This window comes from Zalophus californianus, chromosome 11 (assembly GCF_009762305.2).
Source record: "Zalophus californianus isolate mZalCal1 chromosome 11, mZalCal1.pri.v2, whole genome shotgun sequence".
NCBI classification, from domain to species: Eukaryota; Metazoa; Chordata; class Mammalia; order Carnivora; family Otariidae; genus Zalophus; species Zalophus californianus.
The window spans coordinates 73,053,977-73,071,153 of NC_045605.1; the positions used below are offsets into that span (position 1 = coordinate 73,053,977).

At 40.7% G+C, this 17,177-nt stretch overlaps 2 protein-coding genes across 3 annotated transcripts in view; both read right to left on the reverse strand.

The window, feature by feature from the left end:
* The window catches only part of TSG101 (tumor susceptibility 101), a 42,697-nt gene that overhangs the window by 1,589 nt on the left and 23,931 nt on the right, over positions 1-17,177 (reverse strand). For both annotated transcript variants that reach the window (XM_027579572.2, XM_027579573.2), the window contains 3 exons: positions 15,428-15,519; positions 1,439-1,641; positions 23-262 (listed from right to left, as the gene is read on the reverse strand). In XM_027579572.2, the coding sequence (XP_027435373.1) occupies positions 23-262; positions 1,439-1,641; positions 15,428-15,519 (535 nt within the window). The remainder of the gene's footprint in view (positions 1-22; positions 263-1,438; positions 1,642-15,427; positions 15,520-17,177) is intronic.
* Positions 9,422-10,274, reverse strand: LOC113914405 (rRNA-processing protein FCF1 homolog). Its single transcript, XM_027579575.2, has one exon. The coding sequence runs from the start codon at positions 10,226-10,228 to the stop codon at positions 9,632-9,634; it is 597 nt and encodes a 198-aa protein (XP_027435376.1). The 5' UTR covers positions 10,229-10,274; the 3' UTR covers positions 9,422-9,631.

A 17,177-nucleotide genomic window follows, 5' to 3' on the forward strand; every position in this document is an offset into this window, starting at 1 on the left:
AAGCAGATTGAGGAAGACATACCTTCAGGAAGACATCCAGATCTATCACTCCCCGCCTCAAGGCTTCTCCCAGGTAAAAGATAGTGTCTTCAATAGCATTTTCCTCTGCATACAGATTTAGGATCTGTTTGTATAGTGGGGCTGTGGGAATGATAACTTCATCAATATCATTGTTTTCAGACTGATTTTCCATTTTCTCCAGAGCAGAACTGAGTTCTTCATCCTTCTTTCTCAAAAGTTCTATGTTTTTATCAACCTCAGCCTGAAAACAAAACAGTCCAAGCATGATGACTTCAATTTAACTGTACATAATTATCTGCTGGTCAAAAATCTACAACTCAATTTTACAGAAACAGACCCGTGAAATAAAAAAGCAATACTTAAACAACTCAATGGTTGAGATTGTTTCAAACAACATCCTGGCCAAAGGTAGAGGAAAAAGGGTGATGTAAGATGCTGAGAACAGAATAACGTTGAAAATACCCTGAGCTGAGCACTTCCAGTGGCAGTGATTAGTCTGTCACTTAGCAGTGACAAATGATGTTGCGAACTAAGCCATGAGACAAGATACTGTCCAGCAGGAGGGTCCTCACATGAAAATCATAAAAGAGGTTTTCCTTCCAAACAAGGGGGCCACTGCTACAGAGGGATAACTTTCCCCAGTCTATACAGCTTAATCCACAGAACCCCAAACAGCTGAACTTCAGTTACAAGTTGCTGTAGGTGGCGGGTGCAGGCTCGGAATTGTCCTGGTGTCACTTTCCTGAACTTTTAAAAATCGCAGGCCACTACTGTGAAGCTGACTTTACACACTAGAACCATTTTGTAAGACTAATGTGCACATACAAACCACTGTCCCCAGAGCCCTCAGGCACATTTGTTGGAATAAATTCTCCTTTGTGGGAATGAAAGTGGCGAGTGAAGCTGGAACTTAAATCATGCCAGTAGGCCTCTACTTCATCATTAAACAAAAAAGTCACACGGGCACAGCAGTCTGATAAAAATGTGAGAAAGTTTAAGAGTGAAAGGCTGCATTAGAGGGCTCGCTGAAGATGCTTTCAATATAGTTCAAACGACATCTGGAAACAAAAAAGAACTGACAAGTCTGGACCCACGGTCTGCAGATCTTCATCAGGGCTGAGAACTCTCTCAAATTCTCATTTCCTGGCAACTGTCTGGTAACATCAAGCACTGAAACAACCCTCCTTTGAGTTAAATCTCACCCCTCAGGGTGAAATTGGTGCAAGGAAAAATGTTCTAAATACTCTCCAACTGCCAAAGACCAAACTGCCAACACAGGCCCCACTTCTAACAAGGCTATAGAGAAGCTATGTTCAAACGCTTAAAGGCATACATAATTTTCTGAACTCTTACTAGACCCACAACGTGAAAAAGGGGTAGATATCTAAAATTCGCAACTATTCAGTGAGTTACTTACTACTTCTTGATCTAAACGGGTAACCATCTCTTCCAGTTTCTGATGACCTTTTTTCAGGTCTTCCTCTGTTCGTTTCAAGGCATTGAGCTCTGCCTGGGCACGATCCATTTCCTCCTTCATCCGCCATCTCAGCTTGTCACTGACCGCTGAGATAAGAGAGGCTCGGATGGTGTCCTCGCTGATGGTGCCGTCCCGACTGGGACCTGCAGGGGAAAAGGCAGAAACCACTGTCTTAATTTCCCAAGCACTTTCTATTCCTTTCACAGGGACCTTCAGAAAACAGGACAAAATGAATTGACACTTTCAGAGTGGGAGGAAAGAGAAATTTTCTAGTAAATGTTATAATTTCATCAAAAGTAACATTAAAATCTGAGTTGATTCAGAAATACTTTCGCTGCAAGAGGTTACTATGAATCCTTATTTACCTGCCTTTTCTACTGACCGCTGAAATAATCAGCTCTCTTCTCAATGAGGCAGGGGCTGTGTCCCCACAGATTACAATTATTCCCCAATCTCCAACAAATGGGACAAATTTATACCAAAGAAAAACATTTGATTCAGGTCAGGTGCATTCTCTGGTTTCACTGCTAAGGTGAGGGAGACAGAAACCTACTGCAGAGGCCAGTAAGAGGACTGAACAGGCAGTTTCCTTGGTGTAAGATTAATAAGGCTTCCCTTCTACAAGACTTTTACTCCATTACCCTTTACCCAAAGAACAGAAATGAACAGATGAGCAAGAGGGAGTGATGTACAGAAAATTCAACAGCTGATAAACTTCTGTTTAGTCTCAGATTCTTTACTATTCTCTTCAAAACAGCCCTTCCTCATCAGTGTCTTATAGAATTTTCTTGCATATTTCAGATCAAATAAACTTATCCCTCCGATATTTTCTTCAAAAGGTCCTCCCAGTGACAGAAGTATGGGTACTTTTTATGACTATCGACGTTCTTCAGTTAGGGTCCTAATTCAGCAAATGTGTACATGGTATTCTGATTTCCAATTATGTTTGCTGACAGAATATCATGTGGGGAATTATATTTATCTGTCACTGCCTACAGTGATTAGAAAATGATTACAGACTAACAATCACTACCACTTTGAGCTGAAAATTTCTATCCCGGGGACACTGAGTTATTCTCAACAGGGGGAAAAAAACCCAAAACGCTTTAGTCTGTTTGCAGAAATGTATCCAAACTCTTACATTCACGTTCCCACCCATCACAGGCCTGGTCGCCGTACAAAAAGGCACACTGCTGCTCAAATGCAATCGAGCTTTCCCAACAACAGGCAGCCTGCCCCCACACAGCCAGCTCCACACCTGCTCTTCAGTGTCTCGTCTGCTCACAGTTCTTGCCAGTACATAAGCTGGTCTTTTACTAACTAAAAGCTCCACTTTTTAGTTAGTAAAGCTGTCTTCTTGCAGAAGCTGGTTCATACCAAGTTACCCTGAATGCTTTTCTGGCTTTTTGTAAACGACATCAAGACACCCTGGCGTTCTCTGGTTTCAGAGGTTTTGAAAAGAAGAGTCCTAAGTCTAAATAGTTCTGTTTTTTCTTTTTTCTCCCTTATTTCCACCACAGAAGAACTTTTTGTTGTTGTTGTTGCTTTTTCTGACTTAGGTTTTCTTCTTGCAAGTGAAAATGAGTACAGACAGGGTCTCCTGTGGCCCGCTTTTCCTGGAGGGTCCTTCATCCATCTGTCCTGAGGACACTGTGCTTGCACACAGTGACAGCCCAGTATCAGACCCCCCCCGTGTGCACCGATTTCTCCCTACGAGGGCCTCCCTCTTTCCTGCTAGAAACCTCTTGCCGAGGAGGGCCCAGACAGTATCCATCCTACAGGGTTGACAGAGAAGCAATTCATACCTCCTGTTTATTAACATACAAATCCATAAGGTAGGTACTTTCTAGAATTCATTCCTGATTTTACAAAATACTTCAGCTTATTTCGTATTTCTGAAAAGCAAAAGTATTTAACTCTTTCAGGTAACTTGTGCTTTGGAATTCAGAATGGTAAAGCCAGAGGGCAACCACATTTCCCCTATGAAAACAGGTCTTATTTTTCACATCCCTGGCCTCTTTAATACCTAACTTTTCCAAAGTGTTCTCATCAATTTACCAACTACTGTACCACCTCCGGGCTCATGCCCCTAATTTTTCTTGCTCTTTTCCTGTCTGACCACGTCTTTATTCACATCATCCCCAACAGAGACCAGGATGACTCTAGCAACCTTCCCCAATTACCAAGATTTCCATTCGTTCCTTCTCGTCCCTGTGACCTCCCTTTCTCCCACTCCCACTTCCTGGGAGCATCTCGCCTCAGCGCGGACTCCTTGCCGTCTCTTACAGCATGCAGGAGGTCCGCCAAGGCAGCCTCTCTCACATTTATCAGACCACCAGGCCTCCCACCTCCAAAGACTTCATCTGCCAAACCTAACCTAACCCAAGTCCTCAATCCTTCTGACTCTTCTTAATTTTATTTTTTTAAAGGTTTTATTTATTTATTTGAGAGAGAGAGAGAATGAGAGCACGAGAGGGAAGAGGGTCAGAGGGAGAAGCAGACTCCCCGCTGAGCAGGGAGCCCGATGCGGGACTCGATCCCGGGACTCCAGGATCATGACCCGAGCCGAAGGCAGTCGCTTAACCAACTGAGCCACCCAGGCGCCCCTGACTCTTTCTTAAAGCCCTAGCCTCCTTTTACCATCTTCCCACAAGGCAGAAATCGACAGGACATCTTCAAAGGATTGAAACCATCAGATGGGAGTTTTCCACTCTTTTCTCCCACTCTCCTTTGGAACAAGAATCCTAACTCCTTTAACTATGGTCTGACTCCTCACTATTCAAAAGTACTAACCTCCCCTTCTCAGGAAGACAACCTGCATTCCTCTAGATCCTTCTGAAAGACCAGATGCTTTTAAGCTTTCATCTGTTCTTCTTCCTAATCTGGTTAGTCTAAGCACAGTGTCTTGCTTTTTCTACTCTGCTCTTGGCTTGCTTTATTTCATCTCTCTTCCTAGCCCCAAATCTTGGATAATCTTCGAAACTCTATTCTCTCTAGTTCTTTTTTCCTGAGTTCATGGTCAGTCTTATCCAACATTACTCTAAGAAAAAAAAATGTCTAAAAAGGCTCCTGAGAAAGAAGATGAAGAAAGAAAGGTTAAGAAACACTGCTGTAATCCATCTGTGATTCTTGCTTTTCTACTACTGTGTTGCTACTGTAAACTTCTACCTGCTGGCCTTGTCCCCACACCCCAACCTCATCCCCCCAAAATGGTATACATTTGCTACAACACTTGCATTATACAAATCACAACCTATGAAAGGCAAAAACTTCCTGAAGGCCTTGTAAATGACCGGGGTGTGCTAATTACCTGTTAGATGATCCTGCTTTTTTCCACAGCCATAGCTCTTTCACTATCAAACTCTTAAGTCATTTCAACTAACAAAAAGAGTTTACTGTTCTTAAATATCAGATTGCATCTTCTCTCTACCATCAGATATGGTGTTAAGGCTAATCTCCACTAATGATCTTTCCTCTATTAACCCTAATTAATTCCCACTAATAGTTCTTACTATATTTATCAGTTTAAAAACATTCTTTGAACTTTAAAAAATACCCAAGTACAAAAAAGACAAAGGTATATTTTTAAAAGATTAGGATCTGCCAAAAACTTCCTGCCTGATGCCGTAGTTTCCAGGTAAGGGCAGCGTCGTGGCCCCCACTGGAGGAGGCAAGCCCTGACCTAAACCTGGGGGAGGGGGGGTGCCGCTCAGGTTACAACCAGGAAGTGGGGACTCCTACGCTCTTGGGTTTTCGTTTTTGTTTTCTTTTCTTCGCAGTAGAGAAGAGGTTAGAAACTTACCTTTGGTTTGCTATCAAAAGGGGTAGGTTGTTACAGAAACAATGTTTATTCCACCCTATATTAAGTAGTTTCAATAACATTTTTTCAGATTTAAATACAATTAGCCTTTTCCCTAAATTTTTGAAGTTGTTGTGAGAAACTAAAATCATAAATTGGTTTTCACCTCCCTGGCAAAAATGGCAAACCAAAGTAAGTCAAAGAGACTGAATTCTCGGTAACATTTCCTGGTAAAAATTTGGCTATCCTTTTGCGGACAGGAACAGTATGTTTAAAGAATTTGACTCCTAAAGGGCTTAGCACTGAACTGTGATAGCTGCTCAGGCAGAATTATTTGAGTTAATGGAAGCAGTGAGTGTTAAAATCTGCAATGTTAACTATTTTACTCTGTTTTTTGCTTTTTAACACTCTTTCCAACACACGTCCCTTCAATGCAGTAGAGTTGTGTGGTTAATCCTATGCAGCTGTTAAAGTGTTCCATTCATCTGTGAAGAAGTTATCTGAAGTAATAAAGGATTAAGTGTATTTTTATAACTAGTCTGGATTTTTCACACACAAACACATCAAGTTTTGTTAAAATTATTACCTTAGAATGGATCAACTTACACTGATGTGAAGTTTTTCAAATTTCTTTTTAAAAACACACATTTAAATTCTGGAATTTATATATATATATATATTTTTTTAAAGATTTTATTTATTTATTTGCCAGAGAGAGACAGCGAGAGAGGGAACACAAGCAGGGGGAGTGGGAGAGGGAGAAGCAGGCTTCCTGCCGAGCAGGGAGCCCGATGCGGAGCTCGATCCCAGGACCCTGGGATCATGACCTGAGCCGAAGGCAGACGCTTAACGACTTAGCCACCCAGGCGCCCTGGAATTTATATTGTTTCTCTTATGAAATATGTTAAAGCAAACACTACCATACAGCACCAAATAAGGCCTTCCAAATAGGTCTCCAGCTAAAGCCATTAACACTCAAAATGGGAACCAAGCTGAGGCAGCAGTTAGTTGCTTGGCTTTTGATAAAGGTCGCAGTTCACCTGAGGGTGCAAGTGCCAAGATTAGCCCTTGTCCTTTCCTCGGCCACACACAGACCTTACTATACAACAGTATATTTAAACACATTAGGTCCACCTACTTTCTAAAAAGAAGAGAATTTTAATTAAGATATGGAATATGAACACCAGAAAAGAAAACCTATTAAAATTCTAAATTCGATGAACATTGACACTTTAAGGGATTGTTTAATATAAATAAGAAAAAAGATCGGTGGGACATTCTCATCATCTTACCACTTTTCAAACAAAAAAATTTTTTTACCCTCAGATGTCTTAAGAGAAATTTTAATTTTCTTTATACCCAGTGTAACAAGCCTTGGAGTAAGAGGAGTTTGCGGCAAACTGCCATACCTCAAGTCCTCACACCCTGACCTTTACCCATGCAGAGTCAGATTTCAGATGTGCCCTTCTACAATTCCAGATGAGCAGCAATGAAAAGGTAACAAAGATTTTGAGAAACAATCCTAAGCAAAAACCTCATTTAAATGTTAGGTAGGATCCAATTACTGAACTTAAGTCTTAGGAACTAAAACATAATTAAAAAAAAATTTTTTTTTCTACTACGAGGAAACCAATATTACTACCCAATGGACCTGATAATTCAACAAATAATTTAGGCCTGTATCTTCAAAATGCACTAGTACAGACTACTTGATTTAAAACTAAACACTTAAGACAATCAATTTTATTTATCTCCTAATAGTACTTACTGAATGATCAGTTTCCTGTAACTCACAAAGATCATTTATATTAGAGAATCCACAGTAGTCTCAAAGTACAAGATAACTGAACTTACAGAACAGTTTATCCATTTCTCTCACCCTCCAACCCCTGCCTTCTGGCAACCACCACTCTGTTCTATGTATCTGTGAGCTTGGCGTGCATATCTATTGCTTGGCTTATTTATTTTTTGGATGTCACATATAAGTGACATCATAAGGGTAGTTGTCTTTCTCAGACTTATTTCTGTCTGACTAAACAGTAACCTTTCTAAACTCTCCTCTAACCAGCAAAAGTGAATCACTTGCTCAGCATTTTTACTTCTGGGTGTTACTTGCTCAGACCCACATAACTAGGGTCTTTGGTTTGACATCTGTGCTACGGAGCAAACCATGGAGCCTAAGCAATCCCAAACAGTAATTTACTATCACTCAGAAACCAGATCAAGCCCATATTATTTCCTTTTATAATAAAAACACACAAAAAATAGGACAATCTCTGAATTAGGAGGAACATTCAAATAACTATATGAATAAAGGCATTCTGATTCATGCTATTAAGTGCAAACCTGGCAAATTCATTAAGCTGCTTAAAAAAGCTTTTGTAGTCTATGAATATGTAAGCTTCTAATACTACTACCAACCTGTGTGTGGGCTATGGAACTTTTCTTCCAAAGAAATCAGGGGACCTCAATTTATCTTTTAAACACTATCAGAGCAGTATTCTTTAAGCTCTAGAAAGTTTCTATAATCACCATCAGTACGAAGAAGTGTACTTAAAACCATCAGCAGGTTTATGCTTCTTGAAATAAACACAAACCACAAGGAAAGGTTTATATTAGTTGACATAAAAATTCAAGTTTTCAAAAGTAGAGGTAAGTAGGTATGAACCTCATTAAAACAGGATACCAGAGGTGCCTAGGTGGCTCAGTTGGTTGGGTGTCTGACTCTTGGCTTTGGCTCAGGTCACGATCTCGGAATCCTGGGATCAAGCCCTACATTTGGGCTCTGTGCTCAGCATGGAGTCTGCTTGTCCCTCTCCCTCCGTTCCTCCCCCTGCTCATGCTCACTCTATTCTCTCTCTCTCAAGTAAATAAATAAAAATTAAAAAAAAATAGGATAGCAAAGTAGTTACTTCAAAAAAGGCAGTGCTACAATCATCCAATTATCATAAAAAATGAGAGATGCTGCTAGCAGGCATAAGCACAAAGGCCAATTAATTTGAAGGACAGTAAAAGTCCATCCTTAAAAAGATGGGTCAGAATCAGAGTCATTCCTTAAAATTATTTTGTGAAAGAGAACAATTTAAGAACCTACAATGTTAGAAGTATCCTATTGGAATAACCCCAGGATGCCAAATTGATCAGCTTCTCACACCCTTCATATATTAACTAAAAAAAGTTAAAATACAGTGTTAAATTACATAAAGAACTTTTTCTTTAAGCTTTCAAAATTTAGCACAGCAACCCTTAGTAAACCTTCACTGACTGCCCAGATGGGAAGCAAATACTACTTTACCCTGAAGATAAGGCAGGTATTCCCAAAGGAAGTCTGTGAAAGACTGTGGGGAAGAGGTGCCAAAGCAAAAAAAAAAAAAAAAAATCCATTTGGAAAGTGAAAGTGGGTTTCCATTTGAATACAGGAAAAGCTAATGATACACAATCCTAAAGGCACATCTACCCCTTCATAGATTATTTGATTTCGAAGAACTCTTTCTCAAAGTGTGAATTAGCTATGCGATCCCTTTCAAGGATGAGACTTTTTTTTTTTAAGATTTTATTTATTTATTTGAGAGAGAGAGAGCGCACAAGTAGGTAGAGGGGTAGAGGGGCAGAGGGAGAGGGAGAAACAGAGTCACCACTGAGCAGGGAGCCCAACATGGGGCTCGATCCCAGGACACCAGGATCATGACCTGAGCCGAAGGCAGATGCTTAACTGAGCCACCCAGGCGCTCCTCAAGGATGACAATCTTAACAACAGATCCAAAGTGTCCAAAGAACAGATTCTATTCTGGGTCAAGTATTGGCCAGAAGCACCTCATTTTGTTTTCCCCTCAAATTTCTCTCCTCAAAGTTTCAGAACACTAAGTAAATCAGGGTTGAAGCCATCTGTAACCACTCTCTGATTAAAGGACTCTGTTGAGATGAAATAAACCTGGAGATTCGAGCACAAAGGCAGTATGGCGATAGTACATCCTCTGATACACTTCATAAAGGAGCCAATTAGTTCTCTTTCTTCACACACATATTCATAACATGGGGAAGTTTCACTGAGTGGCACCACACTGTTCAGAGGACCACAGTGGACCACACTGTAGTAACATTCTTTTTTTTTTTTTTTATATGAGCAATCATCTGATTTATAAAAAGATGCAACAATATTTAAAATGATACAAGATATCAATTTCAAAACATCAAAAAGTGAGTGTATTTAACTACAGTCAGCTCATAACAGAGCAAATGGGTAAGAAGAATAATTCATGCTACAGCATATTGCTAATATGAACTGGCAACAGAAAAAGTTGGTAAAGGAAGGCAGAGGAACTCTCTTTTAAGAATTAGAACCGAGGGGCTCCATAATCATCTGGCATCCGCTCAATGTTGTACCTATGGTTAGAAATGTACATGATGGGAACTCCAGGGATCTTCCGGATTCTTCGTTTAAGGTCCCGGTCAACTGTGGCCACAATGTAACACTTGTGCTGAGTTACTCTCTGTACTAAGCAGTCATCTGCATAGGTTCCTTTGTGTGTGCATGGTAATCGTTCAAATCTTGGATCCTTGGCAATCCTTAGAGCCACTCGATACTTTTGCCCCAGTTTTTCAATTTCAGCCATTACACAGTCAGTTATACAAGGGATACACTTGGCATACAGACAGTCCATCATTGACTGTACTAAGTCAAGTTTCGCTTTAATGGAAAAGTTGATAAAGTTGGTATCAACCAGGATGTGGTAAGGTGGGCCCAGCTGTGTGTTATATTGGAAGAATAAGCAGGAAGGATGTTGGGGGACTTCTCTTTCCTTGAGTGCACTGGGATCTTTCTTTTCTTTCTTTTTAGGTTTTAATCTGTCCTTCTCTTTAAGCCTCTGATCTCGGAGACTAAGCATTCGCTTCATGGTCGCATACTTTCTGGTTTTCTTTTGCTTCCCCATGTTCACGCCGCGCTCTTGCTTCTTCCGGAATCACCCTGTAGTAACATTCTTGAACATTTGCTTGATAGCCTTCAATCCTTCTTAATCCAGATTATAATATCCACAACTTCATCATCTCCAAATCAGTGCCACCCAGGTGCACCACAGGCACCACCAGCACATGAGGATCTATCTGGCAGATGGCGCCATGCATGAATCAAAGTGGGAATCAGCTGATCCCACATCATGCCACTCTTCCCTATCCAGGGGAGTTGGGCATTCTCTACTGAAATGCCCAGCTGGGGACTAAACGTTTTCTTGAGTACCCATCTGTCAGTCCAGAAAACATACAAACGACCACACATCCATACCTACTTCTGCTTTCTTCTGGCATCTGCTATTAAGAGAACATAAACAACTACTAATATTGTCTCCTCAACTTAATCTTTATAATTTGGTGGCGGTCAAGTCATTTTAAACCTTTAAAATCAGAGTCCAGTTCTCTTATAGCTTTGGCAATACAAGTTGGTGAAAGCTATATGCCTTGTCCTAACAAAAGTGTTTCACTCTTTTTTTGTTTTTTAAAGATTTTATTTATTTATTTGACAGAGACACAGTGAGAGAGGGAACACAAGCAGGGGGAGCGGGAGAGGGAGAAGGAGGGCTTCGCGTGGAGCAGGGAGCCCGATGCGGGGCTCGATCCCAGGACTCTGGGATCACGACCTGAGCCGAAGGCAGACGCATAACAACTGAGCCACCCAGGTGCCCCCAAAAGTGTTTTACTCTTAAGAAACACGTATTTTAATCCAAAGAAACGGAAATTTAAGTTTTTAAAAAATTTAGCTTTTACCCTCAGTTATCAAGAAAAGTTTATCTTCCTTCTGATGCCTTTGTTGACAAATAATGCTTACAATGGACAGAATATCTAAGGAAAGTTGTCCAAATGCCACATCTTTTTCCAGTGATTTTCCAGTATAAAATGTTTTTGATAGTTGCAAAGATGATATACAAAAAATACACCTGGTCTTACAATGACTTCTAGGAAAAATCTGAGTTACAGATCACAGCTTTTTCTTCCCTTACATTACACCCGGGTATTAAAATATCACTACAATTGCCCAGACCTGATGGAAAAGCACCATTGACAGATTTGACATCATTCCACAGCTGTCTTCACTGTTCAGTGCCCTCAGTGAGCTCCAATCTCACAAGACTGGCTTTAGTTCAGGTTAGGTAGGAAGCTATCTAATAAAAAAAGCTATAAAATGAAATGACAAAACAAATTCTGATTTTCTTTTAAATGTTGTTTAAAATCTACACTGACTGGAATCAGAAAGAGCTACTTTAACTTCCAAGATCTGCATCCGACCTCCTTCAGCACTTTCTCAGAACAGGCTGCTGTAAAGAATGCAATCTCCATTACTTCGGTTTTATTTTTTTTTTAAAGATTTATCTTTTGAGAGAGAGAGCACACACGTATGTGGGGTGGGCAGAGGGAGAGAATCTTCAGGCAGACTCCCCACTGAGCAAGGAGCCTATTGTGGGGCTCTCAAGACCCAGGAGATCCTGACCTGAGCCAAAAACCGAGTCTGACGCTCAAGCAACTGAGCCACCCATGCGCCCCCCTATTACTTCATTTTTAAATGGTTTTTTTACTTCAGTGCTGTCAGGGTGGTTAAATACCAACACTTGCACAGGCATCGACGTCCCTAATAAGACATATATTAATGATGCTTTCAGTCAGGTGCTTGTTTTACATCTAAAATCAAAACCTATGCAGTGAAACTATCAAGTGATACAAAGTACAAGGATAAACAAACCACATTTCATTCTTTCTCATGGCCTCGGTAGTACAGAGAATAACAGCACAAATTCTGGTGACCACAGATCTACTGAGGAAACGCTGACTAGTTGTGAACTCTGACATTCAAATACTTTTATGTCTCTCCTTTCCTGTATTACAGTTTTGAAGTCCAACAGCGTTGTGCACAATGTACTACCAGAACGATGAAAAAAAATCAAGCAGGCAAGCAACAAAGATAGAACAATACATATTAAAGGATAGCCAAGATTATCATAAAATGTTTCTAGCCTACGAAAGTACTCTTAAAAAATATATATAAATTTCTTTGATAATCTGTTCTAAAAACATAAACATTAGATGTGATTTTATTTTTTTAAAGATTTTATTTATTTATTTGAGAGAGAGAATGAGATAGAGAGCATGGGGGGGGGAGGGTCAGAGGGAGAAGCAGACTCCCCGCTGAGCAGGGAGCCCGATGCGGGACTCGATCCCGGGACTCCAGGATCATGACCCGAGCCGAAGGCAGTCGCTTAACCAACTGAGCCACCCAGGCACCCATTAGATGTGATTTTAAAGATACCATTTTCCCCACATCCCTGTTTTTTGGATAAGTGGAAACAATCTAGTCTAAGCTATAAAATGCTTCATACCTATGGTTTAAAATAAGTTAACATATAAAAGACTGTTAGAAACTGAGGTTCTCTAGAAATCAAAGGTATCATACTATTATCTCCATGAAAAATGGTAACAAATAGCACTATTCCCATTTTGTTGATGATGCCTGAACCAAAATGGAGAGCTTACCAAGACTTAGTGTGCTTTGCTTATGGATGAGAGATCTCCCATCATTAGGTTTCTAACTCAAATCCTTTAAATTATATTGTAGAAAAAGAGCTACATGATAGTAATTTTGAGAACATTTTAACAAATTAAAATCATGCCACTAGAACCTCAATAATTAGACTGTATCAATGGCAAGAACAGCATTAGAAAACCTGTTTTTGGGGGTGCCTAGGTGCTCATTCAGCGTCATTAAGGGTCCTGGGATCGAGCCCCACATCGGCTCCCTGCTCAGCGGGAAGCCTGCTTCTCCCTCTCCCACTCCCCCTGCTTGTGTTCCCTCTCTCGCTGTCTCTGTCAAAAAATAAATCTTAAAAAAAAAGAAAGAAAGAAAATCCTTTTTGGGGGGAGGGTACTTACATTAGATCTTGGGATGGTTACAATTTATCAGGAAATATAACAAAGATGAACTTCATATGCTCCTACATTCATTTAGGCACTCAGCAAAATATTTATCGAGGAACTTCTTATATAAAGCACTGTTCTTGGATGTTAGGGGGTGGGGGGATGGGGGTTGGCGGTGGTAGGTGATTAGTCAGGTAGGCATGCCTGCTCCTTGCAAAGGAAATAGGAAGTGGATTTCCTAAGATAGAAGAGTAGTAGACGATGAGGTCAGAGAAATAACGGGGGAAGAAAGCAGGATCACATAGGGCCTTCTAGGCCTAAGAACTCTGGATTGAATTCTGAGTGAAATGGGGAAATACTGGCAGGTTTTGAGCACAGGAGCGACGTTATTTATGGTTTTTTATTTTATTTATTTGACAGAGAGAGAGAGAGAGAGAGAAAGCACAAGCAGGGGGAGCAGCAGGGAGCCCAGTGGGGGGGGCAGAGAGAAAGCACGAGCAGGAGGAAGGGGAGAGGGAGAAGCAGGCTCCCTGCTGAGCAAGGAGCCCCACGTGGGACTTGATCCCAGGACTCTGGGATCATGACCTGAGCCAAAGGCAGATGCTCAATTGACTGAGCCACCCGGGCGCCCCTATTTATGTTTTACTAGGATTACTCTGGATGCTGTGTGTAAAACAGAGTGTAGGGGCCAAGGACAGACACAGAAACCTTTTGGGAGGCTTCTGAAATAAATTAGTTAAGACACAATGTGATGACTTGGATTTGCACTGGGTATGATCAAATCCTAGATCTATTTTGAAGATAGTAGGCTCCTGATGAGGAATCAAGGATGATGCCAAAGTAAGAGTACTGAGTAGGATCAATGGAGATGGGGAAGCTGTGTAGAAAGATTCAGAGTTTAATTCTGGTCATGTTGGGCTTGAGACGTCTATTAAATATCCACGTGGAGATATTAAGGCGGCGGGTGCTCTCAGGATCTGGAGCTCAGGAGAGAGGTGTAGGCTGGAAGTATAAATTTGGGAACTGTGGGCATAGAAGTGGTATTTAAAGCTAAGACTGGTGGCGATCACCAGGAGAATGTACAGAGAATGCTAAGCACAGAGAATGCTAAGGACTAAGCCAGGAGGCACGCCAACATTAAGAAAAGGAGACCTGTAAAGAAGACTGACCATGAGTACCAGCGAGCTAGGAGGAAAACTGAGTGAGTGTGGGGTCTTGGAAAAAAAGATTTCAGTGTATCGAGGAAGGAGTAATTAACTGTGTCAAATGCTACTGACAGGCCAAGTAAGTGGAGAAGATTAACTACTTGTTGGATTTAACCTTGTAAAGGTCATTAGTGACCTTGACAGAAACAGTTTTAGTGGAATGGTATGAAGGAAATCCCAAACGGAGGGACTTTACAAGAGAAAGGGAGAAGACGAATTGAAGATAATGGAGTACGGATAATTTGCCAAGGAGTTTTGCTTGCAGAGAGGAATGAAGAAATGGAATAGTGGTGGGAAACTAGAATTGAGAGGAGGATTTTTTAAGGTTAGTTTAGGGCATATTTTTTTGTGTGTGTTAATGAGGAGCAATCCAGTAGAGAACAGAAACTGATGATGGGAGGGAAGAACTGCTGAAATGACTGGCCCCCGAGTGAGGGAGAGAGGGTGAGATCTTGTGCACAGAAGCAAAGATAACTGGCCTATGGGAGAAGGCAGGAATGGTGGTACGGTGGTGGCAGACAAGCATGCAGCAGCCGGGGGAGGGGAGGAGATCTGTAGAAATTCTCGTATTGCTTAAATTTTCTCAGTTGAAGAAAATTATACTTCAGGCACTCTAATAAAGCAACACTAAACAGCAACAACTACTGGCCTATGATAATGTGCAATATACCCCATAGTGCTTTCTTCTCCTAAAGATGCTCATCTGTTTTTACATATAACCAGGTTAGGGAAATCTACGTATCTGTTAATAGTTCAACACATACAAAGTTCATCAATAAAAATATGTGAGCCAGGAAAGAGTGAAGAGTCAGTCATTTCTTTGTATGCCCTGACAGAAGGCTCATTTATATAATGAATGCTAAATCACCTACTTCAAGTTTTGGATTATAGGACACTGACCATTAAGAGTTCTTTGTAACAAGGAAGAATATTCTGACATCTCACATGTAAAACTGAAAGGCACTTTTCACAAGAGGAGCCTCTGACTTTCCTTATGGGAGAAAGACAGTTTTTAAGGGTACTTACCGACAGTGGCCACAGGAGGCTGGGAAGGGTACTGAGAACTTGTTGTGGCAGGATACTGACCACCAGGTGGGAAAGGACAGCCTGGGTAACCACTGAAAAAAGAACAAAACCCATTCAATATTAAGATGACTCAATGCTATTTGCAACATGGATGGAACTGGAGGGTGTTATGCTGAGTGAAATAAGAGAAAGACATGTATCATATGAGCTCACTGATATGAGAAATTCTTAATCTCAGGAAACAAACTGAGGGTTGCTGGAGTGGGGGGGCGGTGGGAGGGATGGGGTGGCTGGGTGATGGACATTGGGGAGGGTATATGCTATAGTGAGCGCTGTGAATTGTGCAAGACTGTTGAATCACAGATCTGTACCTCTGAAACAAATAATACAATATATGTTAAGAAAAAAAAAGAAGATAGCAGGAGGGGAAGAATGAAGGGGGGGAATCAGAGGGGGAGACGAATCAAGAGAGATGATGGACTCCGAAAAACAAACTGAGGGTTCTAGAGGGGAGGGGGGTGGGAGGATGGGTTAGCCTGGTGATGGGTATTAAAGAGGGCATGTTCTGCGTGGAGCACTGGGTGTTATGCACAAACAATGAATCACGGAACACTACATCAAAAACTAATGATGTAATGTATGGTGATTAACATAACAAAAAATTATTTTAAAAAAATGACTCAATGCTAGGGTATCTTTAAGAACCCCATTCAGGAAGTTAAACTTGACCTGTTATTTTATCAGTTTTAATGACTTTTAGAGCTCCAGGTGTCTATTCAAGCAAAGTTCTAGAAGTACTAAGTTCCATTAATGACATTGGAGTCACTCTTAAGTAAACGGTTAGAATACTCTTGGTTGGCCCTGTTTATTTGATGGTTGTCTTCATAGGGAGCAAAAAACTAGCATATTTCTAAGGACAGATGAACAGTATTAGAACTGGAAGCAACCCCAATTTGTGAGAGAACTTTTCCATTCTGGTTAATGATCATATCCCAGAAATTATATTATTCAATTTTTACCTATGGTTCATTGATACCCTTTGAGAGTATCTAATCTGAAAATTCTCCTCTTTAAATAGCTTTAAAAATTTTCTTTTCACTCTATGGATAGTTTGTCTCACTTATGTATTCATATCAGAGTCAGGAAGAATTTTCCTTAGAAGTATTCTCCTCCAATTTGTTATCCAACCTTGTCTTATAAATATCATTTACAATCCCTGACAAACGGTCATCTTTCTCTACTGAACACTAAATATCATTCTGATAGAACTTCCACCTAATGGTCCTAAATTTGCATTCTGGAAAACCACTGGAATAGTAGAAGACTTCTAAATCAGTCTTCTAATCTCTTCGTTAGGTGAAATCTTTTAAATTCCTTCAACCATTATTCACAGGACATGATTTTCAGGTCTAATCACTTTCCTCTTAGTGCTCACTAGTTTGGAGGTATTTCCCTTACAAATGGGGAAGAAAAGTAAAACAAGATGATCACTAGCTACCTGTTAGTTGGACAATAAATCTGGATTAGTTGTCAGATCTATGATATTGGCAATTCTGATCAATATGCCTTCTACAAGTCCATTAAAATTACTGATGAAACCCAGCCCGTTCAGAGTCGTGGGGCAAGAGCTCTGAGTTGGGAGTCAGTAATCCCTTTCCAGTGTAGTGGCTCAAAGATTCTACTATTTGTACTACCAGCTCACACTTTATCACTTGTCCCCAACAAAAAAATTTTGTAGCGCTTGTTGAAG

Excerpts from the sequence above, each read along its gene's own strand:
- LOC113914405 (XM_027579575.2), bottom strand. The coding sequence starts at position 10,228 with ATGGGGAAGCAAAAGAAAACCAGAAAGTATGCGACCATGAAGCGAATG.